This window comes from Phyllostomus discolor, chromosome X, assembly GCF_004126475.2.
Source record: "Phyllostomus discolor isolate MPI-MPIP mPhyDis1 chromosome X, mPhyDis1.pri.v3, whole genome shotgun sequence".
Taxonomy (NCBI): domain Eukaryota; kingdom Metazoa; phylum Chordata; class Mammalia; order Chiroptera; family Phyllostomidae; genus Phyllostomus; species Phyllostomus discolor.
Window position 1 is genome coordinate 97,508,035 of NC_050198.1, and position 14,508 is coordinate 97,522,542.

A 14,508-nucleotide genomic window follows, 5' to 3' on the forward strand; every position below is an offset into this window, starting at 1 on the left:
GTGAGGACAGTGCCTATGTTGCAGGCAGGGTTTTTGTGAGGTTTAATTATAAATTAGGTGTACAAAGTATTTGGTCATATAATAGGAGTTAAACAAATGATGGTGCTACTGGGCGTGTAACATCCTCCCAGGAAATGGCAGACATGGAAGATGGCAGAGGTATAATTTTCTGTATTCTGGAACTTATGAAAAGAAACCTCAGGCCTCAAATATGGATGCCATTGAAGCTCAGAGCTACTCTTTCCACCCTCAGCCTGTCTCTGACCAAGTCACAGACAAGCAGAAAGAGGAAGGCCATTGTTGAGGAGAAGAGGCAAGGAAAGATTCTTAGCCCTCCCTCCAGGTCCAGCTCAAGTCTGATTCCTTCCACAAAGCTTTCTGACAATCCTGCCCCAGAAATTCTCCCTTACCTTACTTCTTTTTGCACCCCAGTTTAGTCCTCTAATATGGGTATAAGAATAACTTCATTTTCCAACTCAGTTGTAAGCCTGTGGAGGATGAAGTCTATGTTAGATCATTTGTGTGGGTTTCTAATGAGAACATAAGGCTGGGCACAAAAGCCCTCAAGAAATACCAGTGTATTGAACACCTTTCCATTTAGGTTTTAGAATAGCCCCAGAATTTCGGTATATCATGTCTGTGTGTATCACAGATGCCACAAGGGGGGACTTAAAAAAGGAAAGCTTTTTTCATTGTCCTTTCAATGTGCAGAACTACATTTTTCATGACTCAATTAATATTTTTTTAAATACCAGTTGCATGAAAAGCAATTTGCTTAGGCCTCTAGTGAATACAGAGATGAATACTACCTGGACCTTGCTCTCAAGTTATCCACATCCTAATAGTGGAGATACAGCCACCAAAACAAAGAGGTCTGAGTCACAGCACAAGATAACAAGTGCCTTAAGAATCAGACAAAAGAACTTGGAACATCTTAGGCTTCTGAAGATACTTCACTTAAGCTGAATGTTGATGGATGATGCAAATTTGGGCATGTGGGAATAAGGTAAAGGGCATCTGCGAATGAGATGATTAACTGTAAGAAATGTACGTGGAACAACAAATAATATTTTTTGTGTGGACTGTAGTCTATGCGAAGAACTGTGATGGAAATGTAGGTCAGAAACATCAGTTGAAACCAAACGGAAGAGGATAGTGAATTCCAAGTCAAAAATATTTGAGTTTATTCTGCAGGCAACAGGGAGCTATGAAACCAGATCTAAGTCTAAGTCTAAGTCTAATTATCTATCTATCTATCTAATTTTTTTTCAAGCTGCTTAAGTACATGATCAGAACTGGGTTCCAGGATACTCAAAAGCAGCACATAAAATCAGCAAGGAGAAACATGTGTCTACAGACATATAATGGATGCATTGATCTGGAAAACAATCCAAGTCCACATTTTGTACAAGTAGGGAAGTGGTCAGCTCAAGGTCACACAGCAAGTTAGTTTTAGTATTAAGACTAGAATCTAGCTCTCTTTTTTTAAAATACATTTTATTGATTATGCTATTACAGTTGTCCCATTTCCTCCCTTCACTCCCCTCTACCCTGTACACCCTACCCTCTCCCACCCACTTCCCCCTCTTTACTTCATGTCCATGTGTCATACTTATAAGTTCTTTAGCTTCTACATTTCTCATACTATTCTTACCCTCCCCCTGTCTATTTTCTACCTACAATCTATGCTACTTATTCTCTGTACCTTTTCCCCCTCTCTCCTCCTCCCACTCCCCTATTGCTAACCCTCTGTGTGATCTCCATTTCTGTGGTTCTGTTCCTGTTCTAGTTGTTTGCTTAGTTTCCTTTGGTTTTGCTTTAGGTGTGATTGTTAATAATTGTGAGTTTGCTGTCCTTTTACTATACATGTTTTTTTTTTTAATCTTCTTTTCTTAGATAAGTCCCTTTAACATTTCATAAAATAAGGGCCTGGTGATGATGAACTCCTTTAACTTGACCTTATCTGAGAAGCACTTTATCTGCCCTTCCATTCTAAATGAAAGCTTTGCTGGATAGAGTAATCTGGGATATAGGTCCTTGTCTTTCATGACTTGGAATACTTCTTTCCAGCCCCTTCTTGCCTGTAAGATCTCTTTTGAGAAATCAGCTGACAGTCTCATGGGAACTCCTTTGTAGGTGACTGTCCCCTTATCTCTTGCTGCTTCTAGAATTCTCTCCTTCATTTTTACCTTGGCTAATGTAATTATGATGTGCCTTGGTGTGTTTCTTCTTGGGTCCAACTTCTTTGGGACTCTCTGAGCTTCCTTGACTTCCTGGAAGTCTATTTCCTTTGCCAGAATGGGGAATTTCTCCTTTATTATTTGTTCAAATACATTTTCAATCTGTTGCTCTACCTCTTTCCCTTTTGGTACCCCTATAATTTGGATGTTGGAATGTTTAAAGATGCCCTGGAGGTTCCTAAGCTTCTCCTTGTTTTTTTTGAATTCTTGTTTCTCCATTCTTTTTTCTTTGGTTGTTTCTTTCTTTCTTCTGGTCCACTCTATTGTTTTGAGTCCCAGTCTCCTTCCCATCACTGTTGGTTCCCTGTGCATTTTCCTTCATTTCTTTTACGGTAACCTGCATTTTTTCATCTAATTTGCAACCAAAATCAAACAATTCTATGAGCTTCCTGATCACCAGTGTTTTGAACTGTGCATCTGATAGGTTAGCTATCTCTTAGTCACTCAGAAGGATGAGTTCTGGGGCACTGATTTGTTCTTCTGTTTGAGCCATCTCTCTCTCTCTCTCTCTCTCTCTCTCTCTCTCTCTTTTGGTCTGGTCACTCCTGTTACGGTGAGGGGCGGAGCCTTAGGTGTTCACCAGGGCTGGACACCCCAGTCGCTAGATTGTGACATTGTATGTGAGGGTGGGGTTGAGAGGGAACAATGGCCGTAGCTCCGTTCTCCATGGGACCTCAGTCCCTTCTCTGGGATCCTGAGTTGCGCGGTCTGCCCTGGTCCACAATCATCGCCTCACTGGGTCTGCCAGCTGCCGCTTGCGTACTCAGGGTCCACCCGCTGCGATCTTGCATGCCCCAGATGCCTCACGCACTCCCGGTTGCCCTATGCGCCCAACTCTCCCTGTTCTCCGCACCGCAACCCACGCCCAGCCGCTTGTCTCCGCCTCTCCTACCGGTCTGGGTGTACGGGTCTATTTCAACTTCTTGGCTGTCTGACTTCCATTCAGACAAATTTTTTGTCAGTTCTGGGTGTTATTCTGCCTCTAAATTGTTGTTCTTCCAATTTGGTTGTGCGTGGAGGTACGGTGCGTCCACCTATGCCTCCATCTTGGCCAGAAGTCGAATCTAGCTCTCTTGACTCACAGTTAAATTACTCTTCTCTCCCTGCCTCCTTAGTTTGACATTATGGCTTTATTGTGGCAAGTTAGAGTCAGGAGAGAAAAACATGGGGCTCTTTCAACCAAGAAAACCCTTTGTTGCTACTTCAAAGTTTGACTTGTAATTCATCATCAAGTTGGAGCTCCCAGTAAAGGACCTACAAGGACACATGGCTAATGACATTTGTTTTCCAAGGCCTTGGGTTGATGTCCATCTAGATATGGCTGTAACTTGGGAAGGAATGGGGTTCATATTTGGGGGGATGGATATCTGGTTCTCTCATCTAGGGAAGTCCCAGGGTGAACATAGCTTTAGGATAAATGTTTTTGGCTCTGACTGCAGCCTAGGCTTCCCATCTAACATCCCCTCCAGTAACTAGTAGAAATGGAAGAACGTTGTCAGCTCTGGTAATCTGTGATCTGCAGTGAGCAAGCTGCATCATGTAGCCTCGTGGCTCTCAATCCTGACCACACACTACATCACCTGGGGAGCTCTTAAAAATACCTATACTCAGGTCCTACCCCAGTCAGTTAAACTAGGATCTGTGAGGATTGGGCCCAGGTACTGTATGGTTTTAATGTACCCAGTGTGAATCCACTGTTGAAAGCCACTCATCCTTGGGAATACATGGGCTTCAGATATTAGATGGGCCTGGATCTGTTACCAGTTAACTGTGAGGTTACCTCTAATCTCTGCATCCATCTTTCCTTGACTATAGAACAGAGATAATACTTTGTAGCTTACAGGGTTGTAGCCAGTAATAAATGAGAATCTATGTATAAAGTACTGAGTATGGTATCACAGTGCCTGGGACAGAGCCAGGTGTTCAGTAAAAAGATGGCGAAAATTTTACTGTTACTTTATTATGACTACTGCTATTATTATTTGTAATTTTTAATGATTTGTAATAGCAAAACAGCAGACACTACAAAGAACAGTAGATGCAATCATCACTCTACCATTTACCTCTGTGATTATGGGTGAGTCAGTTTACCTTTCTGAACCTCATTCTCCTTCTTTGTAAAATGGAGATGACAAGTAAAATCCATCTGATCTTCCCTTCCAAGCTTATTGTGAACATCAAATAGTTCCCTGGGAGAGTGCTTTGATCTGGTATAAAGTATGTTAGAAAAGTCAGATTGTTATTATAATTTGGGTCATTTTTTTTCCAGTGTACCTAGCCTGGTGCTAAGGGGACTGGCATGGCCAGAAATGCAAGACACAGTCTAGGTGAGGAGACAGAATTTATATGTGTGTACATGAATAGGACCTGTTTCATTCCTCCATTAGAACACCAATCTCACTATATTATTAGAATTGTTTCTTTTCATATCTGTCTCCCTCATTAGAATGGTTAGCTGGGGTCTGGCACAAATAATGCCCCTTTTTATTAAAAAATCTTTTCTTACAAAATCATAAGCATGGAATTCTGTAACATAACGATATCATGCTCAAGCACACCATAGGGCATTTTAGGTGAAATGTTCAAATTAAAAGTATAAATTATTACACCCATATTATTACCCTACCAACCACACTCAAGCAGGTGTTACTTCTGCCGGACCCTGTATAAGCCCTTTGTGAATGTTTATGTGGGTGGGAGTTAGCTGTGTTAGCCAGAGTGTTCAGAGAGGTAAGATTTGAGTCAAGTGTTGATGAATGGTTACCATGCAGCAGGGGTGTCAAAGTCATTTTCATCAGGGTCCACATCAACCTCACGATTGCCTTCAAAGGGCCGAATGTAGGGCTCCTTGCCCCTAGTTAGGGAGTAGTTGCATTTATATAGTCCTAAAATTACAATTGGCCCTGTGAAGGCAACCGTGAAGCCGATGTGGCCCACAGTGAAAATGAGTTTGACACCCCTGCCATACAGTTAAGACATGAGAATAGGGGCATATATGGAACAAGTAGGACAGAGTCTAACACTTACTTACCCTGCTGTATGCGAGGCATTCTCTATAGGCCATTTAATTTAGGAGGAATTATTACCCATTTCCAAGATAAAGAAATTGAGATTCAAGGAGGTGAAATAACCACCCAGGGTCCCACAGCTTGGAAGTCACAATGGATGGCCTCAATGCCAGGTCTGCCTAACCCAAGACTCTGTGTACTTCCCACTATTGCAGACTGTCTCACCTAGAAGTAACAGTCAAGAGCTTGCTTTGACAGGGTAGTGAAGAGACCAGTTTGATGGGAGTGGAGCTGGTCCAGAATTAGTGCTTGGGATGATAACTGGGGACCAGCTCACAGAGGGCCTTGAATTTATGTTAAAGGATTTGAACTTTATTCTGTACATTTAATGGCAACTGAGAACTTTTCTAAGGGGGAGAAAAACAATGTAAAAATACTTAGGGTAAATCTGGCAACAGTATTATGTGGATTAAAGTTAATATTTTTTATATTTACCTTAAGCTTTTTTAATAGGAGAAAGCTTAATGAATATCAAGATTTACTAACAAAAATGGAATGAATATTAAGATCTACTAACACCCTTACATAGTTGTGCGTAGTTATGTCTATTTCCACATGGTGTTCATCAGGCCATGAACCCTTCCTGTGGACTTTTGTTCATTTATATTATTTTATATGCATATATTTTTTGACCGGGCCTAAGTCTTTATCAGTTCATTCATGATACATATCGGTTAAATGCTTGTAAGAATTGGCTCATATGCTTATTAGCCTTTGTGGTTGGGCCTGACTTTTTCCTGTTAAGAAGCATGGTTTTATGCCAATTGTTTATTTTTTTAATTTCTTTTCTTTGGGGTTAAATTTATTTGGACCTGATCCCTGAAGTGGATCAATTGGATCAATGAGTATGAACTGTCTCATACGTATGATTTTGCATGTCATCCACATTGTTCCAGAATTGTTGATGGCTGTCTAAACAGAATAAGCGCAGGGTACGGGTTTATGTACTATTGCACTCACACCAGCAATGTGTGAGTGCATCCATTTCACCACACTGCTGCCAGAAATGTCTTATAAAACTGGTATATATTTTATCAGAGACATTGAAATAAAGAACAAACTGATAGTAACCAGGGGTTGGGAGATAACGGGAGGAAGAAGTGGAAGGGTCATCAAGAAACATGTATAAAGGACCCACGGATGAGGACAATGGGGGTAGGATTGAGGGTGGGGGGTGGGAGGGGGGTGGGGCAGGGGGAAAATGGAGACAAGTGTATTTGAACAACAATTTAAAAATGCGTATTTTTCCTTGTCCCCTTGTCCTGTAAAGGAAAGGTTATATTTTATTAAAAATGATTAAAAAATGATGTATATTTATTTTGTATGGACGGACCTGGAAACTGGAGACACAGAGGCAGGCAGGTGAGTTAGGAGACTACCACAGTAGTCAAGGCCTAAGCAAAAAAGCCTGGGGTTTGGTGATGGTGACTTTAATAATTTCACATTCATCATCCAGCATTGACTAAGCACCTAGTAAGTGCCAGGCACTATATGGAACATATTAGCACCTAATTAAATTCTCTCAATATCTTCATGAAATAATATATTATTGGTCTCGATTATATAGATAACAAAAGTGAGACTCAGCAAATTGACGCGACATGCCTTAGGTCACACAAATATGAACTTCAGAGTTGGTGCTCAGACAGACTTTCTGAAGGAATAGCTGCTGGAAGAATGATTTTTTAAAAATCCAGAGTTGTTAGTGACCAAAAAGACATGGGTGCCAAAGGAGGCGGCCTAGATAACTCTGATATTGCGTAGTTTTCCATTGGCTAACCATCCAAGTTCTTGCTGTTGTTTTCTCTTCCAGCAGACTCTGACAGTTTCAGCAAAGTGCGGCCTCCAGGAGAAAAGCCAACCATCATCCGTCCCCCGGTGAGGCCTCCTGACCCTTTCTGCAGGGCGCCTACTCCCCAGAAAACAGAACCAAAGCCAGATATTGTAGCTGGCAATGCAGGGGAAATCCCATCATCCGTGTAAGTAGAGTTATTCCTCATTCTTGACTTAAGGCCCATTTTAGGCCACCAGGAATGCTGTCAGCATTACCACTGTGGTTGTGAAGGGCAGACAGTGCACAGCCCTGGGGCACCATCAGTTCATAGTGTAGCCTCTCAGGGGTGTCCAGCTCACGGGCTGCAAGTGGCCAAGCATAGCTATGAATGTGGCCCAACACAAAATAGAAAATTCACTTAAAACATTATGAGATTATTATTTTTTTTTGTTTTCGTTACTGTTTGTGTATTTAATGCGTGGCCCAAGACAACTCTCCTTCCAGTGTGGCCCAGAGATGCCAAAAGGCTGGATACCCCTGGGACTCTAGGGGAATGTACGGACCAGCCCTGTTTAGAGTGTTCCACCCAGCACTGAAGATGGAGAGATTTCCCCAAAGCTGAAGAGTTTGAACCTTAGTACCTAATAGGAGACCCATTGTTTCTAGCTGTCCTGAACTCTGAGGGGCGATACGATTACCTTCACTTTTCATGCTCCCTTGGCTCTGGAAATTTTTCTTTTTTTTCTTGTTATTGCTACTGGTCCTTAAAAGTAATTTAATGAAGTTTTTTTTTAATCTTCCAAAAGGATTCAGATCCTCCAGAGAGCCTCTTGCAGGGTGTGAGCCTTTCTGAGGCTGGGCTGCAAACCAAGGAGCCAGAGCTAAAGCTGCTACAGTGGGGTCGCAGCAGTTCCCAGGGACCGGCCTGGCTTGGCCGCAGCTGGCCTGGCTGACCTCTCCTCAGTCAGTGCCCGGGATCCATCTCAGTATACTTCCTTCTGGGGTTTCTTTTTCTTGTGTTTCTTGTTTTCCATAATTGTGAAATGCGGCAAATTTTTAAAAAAACTTTCACCATTTTGACTCATTATAATGCTAACTGTACAAAGGGCAACCCCCCCAAACCCCAGAATTTAGTTATAAAAATTGTGTCTTTATCTTGATGTGTTTAAACGTCAGTCACCTCCAAAGTGCTCTCCATTTGATGTAATACATGTATCAAGAGGATTTTTCCACTGCTCAAAACAGTTTTTTGAACTTATTGATTTGGATGCCTTTTCATGCTCCTGGCTGTTTTTGCATCACCTCTCCCACATTAGCAAAACTTTTCCCTTTGAGGACTTTTTTCATCCAGGGAAACAAAAAAGTTGCTCAGGGTGAGATCAGGTGAATGGGGAGCATAGGGCATGGGGGTCATGCCATTTTTGGTCTGAAACTGCTGAGCACTCAGCATGGTGTCGGCAGGGGCGCTCGTAAATCCCCCATCATGAAATGGGCAAACACATTGAAAGGGTCTTCAAAAAACTTCACTCAAGCAGAATGCAGCCTCTCACACCAAGGCCAGCTGGTGCACTGATACAGATGGGTCCCTACAACACTCACTTAGCAGGAGGAGCCTGTACTACAGGGGGCCCGTCCTCCAGAAATTACTTCCAGGTTTTTCGTATTCACCCCCCTCGTATTCACACAATGCCAAAAATTATACTTTGAAACCTAGGACTTCTTTCAGTTATTTCTCACAGGAATAGCCTAAGTGGGCAACATACTTAGTCCATTCTGAGCCAGTGGGGAACACACAGTATTAACCAGAGCCTTGAAGGTGCCTATAGTCTCTGAGCCATTTCATGTTCTAATACTTGGGTTTTTCCCCAGACCCAGGTCCTTTGCAAGCTAAGCCATGGCCTGGCATTGGTGGCCTATCTGGTTCATATTCTCTTGTTTTTCCATTGGCTGTTGGCTCTCACACATATTCTAGAGAAACTCAAGGGGCTTGGTTGGCTTCTGTTTACAGGGTGGCTTCCAGGACCAGGTTCTTTGAAACAGCTTCCCGGAAAACAGGAAGGTAAGCGATATAGGTGACAGATTAAGAAACGAAATCACTTTTTAATAATAAATGCATCATTAGCATTTGATTTGCTCTTTTACATTCTCTTTCTCTATTTCTCTGGATCTCTATCTCTGTGTCTCTCTGTTCCTGTCTATGTTTGTCCCTTTCTTTCCCACAGCTCTGTCTCTCTCCCCCTGTGCTTCTTTTTTTTTCTGTACCTGTTGGTCTGTCTTTTGTCAGTCTATTTGTCTGTCTTACACTCTGTTTCTTTTTGTGTCTCTATCTTTCTGCCTCTTTCTGTCTCTCTTTGTGTTTTTCTACTTATGTTTATGCTTCTGTCTTTGTCTCTCTGTTTCAATCTTTCTATCTCTCCCTGTGTCTCTCTTTCTTTATCTGTCTCTGTATATTGTATCTTTGCCTCCCTGGTTTCTTTTCCATTCCCTCTCTCTCTCTGTCTCTCTCTGTCTCTCTCTCTCTCAGCACTGACATGCCAAGTGGTATTATAAAAACTTTGCACTCAATGTAGGTCTTATTTTTTTGTTAGTTTACTTATTTAGAACGTACTATATCCATCTGTGGGGATGAAAATGATGATCTGTTTAATGTGTGCTCCATCCCTTTTTGCTTCCTATTTGTACACCTGACATTTGAATGACCTCACTCCCTCATTCATCTCCCCTCCATGACAATTAAAAAAAAAATAAAACTCAAAAGAAAATGGGACGTAGTTCATTAAGAAGGGAGGGGAAGATGGCTCAGTAAGGCAGAACAGCTTATGCAACACAGGTTAAGGAATTGATTAGCTTTCTACTTTGGCTAGAATATGGGGGTGAGAAGAGGAAAGTTTAACTGGAGTTGAGGCCAGGAAGATGGGTTGGGGCCAGCCAGATTGTAAAGGCCTTGTATGACATACTAAGGAGTTTGGTCTTTATACAGTAGTCCATTGGAAGTTATGAAAGACTTTTAATGCATGTTCAGAGCTGGCTGAATTATAAAAATAATCGTTCTGTTAGTAATTGGAAAGATAGATGGGAAAGTCAAAACTGGAGGCATGGAGACCAATTAGGAGGCGAATTATCCTGGCAAGAGTTGATGAGGTCCTGATCTATGGTATTGCCAGTAGGCATGAAATGGAAGGAGAGATTTTTTTCTTTTAATCCTCACCTGAGGATATGGTTATTGATTCTAGAGAGAGGGGAGGGGAAGGGGTGGAGAGAGAGACACACACACAGAGAGACAGAATTCAATGTGCGAGAGAAATGTCAACCAGCTGCCTCTCATGTGTCCTGACTGGGGATCAAACCCATAACCTAACAACTTAGGCACATGCCCTGATCAGGAATCAAACCCACAACCTTTTGGTGTGCAGGATGACACTCCAACTGACTGAGCCACCCAGCCAGGGCTGGAAGGAGAGATTTGAGGTAGATTCAATAATATCTTGCTGACTTTTCAAACATGAAACATTGGAGAAGGATTAAGAGAGAAAAACCGAACTCGGGTAATTAAGTGGATGGTACCAATAATAAATCATGGAGGAATAGCATTAGTGGAAATGTTGCTCTGTTCAATTTTAGACACTGTTTTTGAAGACCCTATGGGACATCCAGATAGAGATGTCCACTAGGTCGCTCAACTCATACTAGTAGTTGGGGCTGTACCTACAGAGATTTAAGGGTAGAACTTCTGAGATGGAGGCATTCACATATACCAAAATGTGAATAGATGCTCTTTTGGGCGTGGTCCTCAGTATGTGCTGGTGATTGAGAGCATGGATGGGAATATGATCACTCAGTGAGTAGGTGTAAATAGACTTAAGAAAAAAACAATGCTGAATATATAGCCCTGGGACCAACTGTTGTCTGCATATTCTGGCCACACCATATGGGGTTTGACTCTTCAGGACTGCATTTTCCTTCTAGCTATCCCTAGATGAGGCTAACGTAGGATTGATCTAAGCACATCAAGAGGCCAGGCAGGGCTGCTTTGGTCTTCAAATCACAGGAGGATTCATGATTTGCATGGCATTTGTCCTCCCTCCTTGCCCCTTCTCCCTTTTAGAGATAATTACATAATGTAGTGTCTGGTCTTGGGAGGATTTCTCTGGGCTCCCCTAGGCTTCCATAGTCTGGCCCTCAAAGTCCAGCACATGAAAGATGTCCTTGTGTCTGGGAGTCTGGGTTCTCTAAATCTGCCAGAGAGGTAGCCCAAGCTGTAAGTATGGAGCCAGACTCTTTGAAATATCTGGGTGGAATCACTTAGCCATTTGTTAAAATTACCACATTGGCACTGGCATGGAAAGACTACCCTTACCCTTGCTTTGCCTTTCCAGTTTTGATTTCTAGAGTCTTAGTGAAATGTCTTTTTCCTGCTTTACCCACAGTTCTCAAGGCAAACTTCCTGGAGATGAGAGTTGAGGCCTCAGGTATGTAGTCTCCCACCCCTGGTTACAGAACTTTGTTACACATGAGCCTTCTCTGTGGGATCTGAGTTTTTGAAGACTGGAATACCATGTCAGTTCAGAGGGAGGGAACTTATCTCCATGCTTCAGTTCATTACCCTATAATGATATGACCCTTAACCTTACTGCCTTCCAATTCTGAGATTCTTGGTTAATTGTTTTCTTTTCTTTTCTTTTCTTTTCTTTTCTTTTCTTTTCTTTTCTTTTCTTTTCTTTTCTTTCTTTTCTTTCTTTTCTTTTCCTTTTCTTGTCTTTCTTTTCTTTTCTTTTCTTTTCTTCTTTTTCTTTTCTTTCCTTCCCTTCTTTCCTTGTTTCTTTCTTTCCTTGTTTCTCTCTCTCTCTTCCCCCTTACTTCCTTCCTTCCTCCTTCCTTCTTTCCTTCCCCCCTCCCTCCCTCCCTTCCTTCCTCCCCTAGCAAGACTACAGTATAGTTTTATAAATTGCCTTTGAATCGAATTCATTAGGAATCCTGGGCTGTGTGACATTTTAGGAAAGTACACTTCCTTCTCAGAGTCTCAATTACCCAACCTATAAAATGAAAAGGTTGGAACCTTCTAACTCTGGTAATCTTTGGGTCTATAAGAAGATCAGTAACCTCTCTTTCAGAATTATAGCAGGTACCAAGAGTCCAACCTTAATTTTTGTAAATCATTATTTCAATGTTACCCCCTGAAACTGCCTTCTTAGGCCTTTATATTTATCTAATGTAAGGCACTGTCACATTCATCAGCTCACCTGATCCACATCAAATGCCAGATATAGGGAGGATACTGTGTATTTTTAACTCAACAAATAAAGGAGCTGAAGTTCAGAGGGGATAAGTAACTGCTAAGGTCAACAGGAGCCATGGAGATGATGGAAATTTCTTTATCAAGGAGTTCTCATTGTTTGACTATCAGATTGCTGGCATAATATGAACCAATATACACGTAAATGAGATCGCGGTGTCTGGAGCAGAGCTTACCATATGCTCCCCAGGCTTCCTTTTCTTTATCACTGCCAGCCTTCAGAGGTGCATAGGTACATAAACTTTTTCTCTATCCACCTTCATGGAAGTGAAGTCTCAGTGAAAGGAAGCTTGGAATTATTGTAGTGCTCTAAATGCTCTAAAGGCAGTAGCCATGTCATGGTGGGGTGGGGTGGGTAATCTCAGAGGCATCAGGCTTCTGAATCCCCTGTAGACTTTTTGGGAATTAGAATTGAGGCCAAAGGCACACATTTCTATTCCTGAGTATAGCACCATCTTAAGCCTGTTTCATGGGATCAGAATCACAGGGGCCTTTTCCAAGCCAGCCCCTATTATTCAGAAGGTTAGCTACCAATTTTATGGTTAGCTGCCTACCAAGAGAGGCCTCACTGCTAAGTGGCTATTAAGTGCTTGACCCAAGCTAGCTAATTCCTATTCTCTTCTTTCCCTTTCAGGTTGTAAAAGCCTTGGCCTCATAAGACCCTGTCCCAGTTCTAAAAGGGTCTTCTTCAAACACTTGTGTGCTGACTCATTTTGTGCTGAAGAGCATCTCCTTCCTGGCCCTGCCCCATCAGGCTCTTGGATACTATAAATAGAGTGCACATGTCCTAGAACAGGTTTATTTCTCCTTTGTATTCTGTCTTTATCCCCTCAGAAAGTCTACGTTGAGCTCCTGTAGACTGTGAATGTCAGACCTCCCTCAAGCCAAACTCTGCATAAACCAAGTTATCCATTCACCTGAGCTGGAGAGTGGAGCTCAGTTTTCAACTCTTCTCTGAACTTCCTGCCTCCTCAAAAGGTCATCAAATGCAAAGATTTGGGGCTAACCACTGATATCAAAGGTCTTACCCTGAACAAAAAGCTACTTTGGTTGGGGCCATTGATTACCCTGGAAGCAGGGAAGTAGGAATGTTTGCTAAACATTGGAGAATCCTAACATGCCTCTTATTGATGAGGTGGAGCCTGGTGCCAGCTTGGAGCTCTGGCCCTGCAATGTGTTGCCAAGAACCTGTCTACTCCCATGGGGCTAGACAGCTTGGATGATGCCCCCCACAACCTTCCATGTGGACTCAGGAAGGTGGCCTTCCTGCTCTTGCCAACAGCCACTTAGGACAAATCTGCAAAGCACGTTTTGCATGTCAAAGCCTCCGACTCTTTGAATTAATCATCTGCCTGTTTTCTCCTAGCAGCCTCCTTTCCAAGAAATCAGGAAAGAAAAGCTGAAAACAGTTCTTTAAAAAAGGGAGACTGTGCTTGTCCTTCAGGAGTTCCATTTTGGGGTCAAATGCTGGGAAAAATTGTCAAGGTGGATTGAGGCCGGGCAGCTGTCACGTTACATTGTGTTTGCCTTCTGCAGTTAAGCTCTTTTATCTCCTGAAAGAAGCAGTTTTTAACCCAGTGTCCATGCATGCAGGAACATCATGGAGTCTCTGAAATGGTATATAGAATTCCAGGACAATGTGCTGGTTCTGGAGAGATGTCCATAACATTCTACTGAAATGGGCCTGTGACCCAATAAAGGTTAAGAACCACAGCCTTGAGATAAAAGACTCTTTTTTTACAACCCATAAAGTATTTGATTGGAAGGGCCTTGCAAAAGCATTTACTCTAACTATCTAGTTTACTGTTGGGGAAACAGGCAGAGCAAGTTAAGGAGCCATGTCTAAAGAAGACTCCTACCCAAGGTTGTTTCAGTTATACCACACTTATACCACACTTACCTAGTAGGGGTATTATGATGGGCAGCTTTAGTGGTCACTATTTTGGCTTATTATTTTGGTTATTGTTTGAGAGTTTGGCTTTTACCCTCTTTCTTGATTCCCACATATTTTCCACCAAGTGAAATACTCCCAGACAAAAGCTCCTAGTCTTCCTCATTTGCCATCTAAATCAATGGGGAAACACAAAAGGGCTAATGAGTGAGAAATCTGAGGAGTAGACCTTTCTGATTCCT

General features: G+C 42.2%; 1 protein-coding gene across 6 annotated transcripts in view; it reads left to right on the plus strand.

The window, feature by feature from the left end:
* The window catches only part of OPHN1 (oligophrenin 1), a 261,539-nt gene extending 247,451 nt beyond the window's left edge, over window positions 1-14,088 (plus strand). For 3 of the 6 annotated variants that reach the window (XM_036016669.1, XM_036016668.1, XM_028522527.2), the window contains exons 22-25: window positions 7,122-7,287; window positions 9,091-9,141; window positions 11,510-11,551; window positions 13,010-14,088. In XM_036016669.1, the coding sequence (XP_035872562.1) occupies window positions 7,122-7,287; window positions 9,091-9,141; window positions 11,510-11,543 (251 nt within the window). In that variant the 3' untranslated portion in view covers window positions 11,544-11,551; window positions 13,010-14,088. The remainder of the gene's footprint in view (window positions 1-7,121; window positions 7,288-9,090; window positions 9,142-11,509; window positions 11,552-13,009) is intronic. The other 3 variants (XM_028522529.2, XM_028522528.2, XM_028522526.2) reach the window with 2 other exon arrangements.
* The last annotated feature ends 420 nt before the right edge of the window (window positions 14,089-14,508 follow it).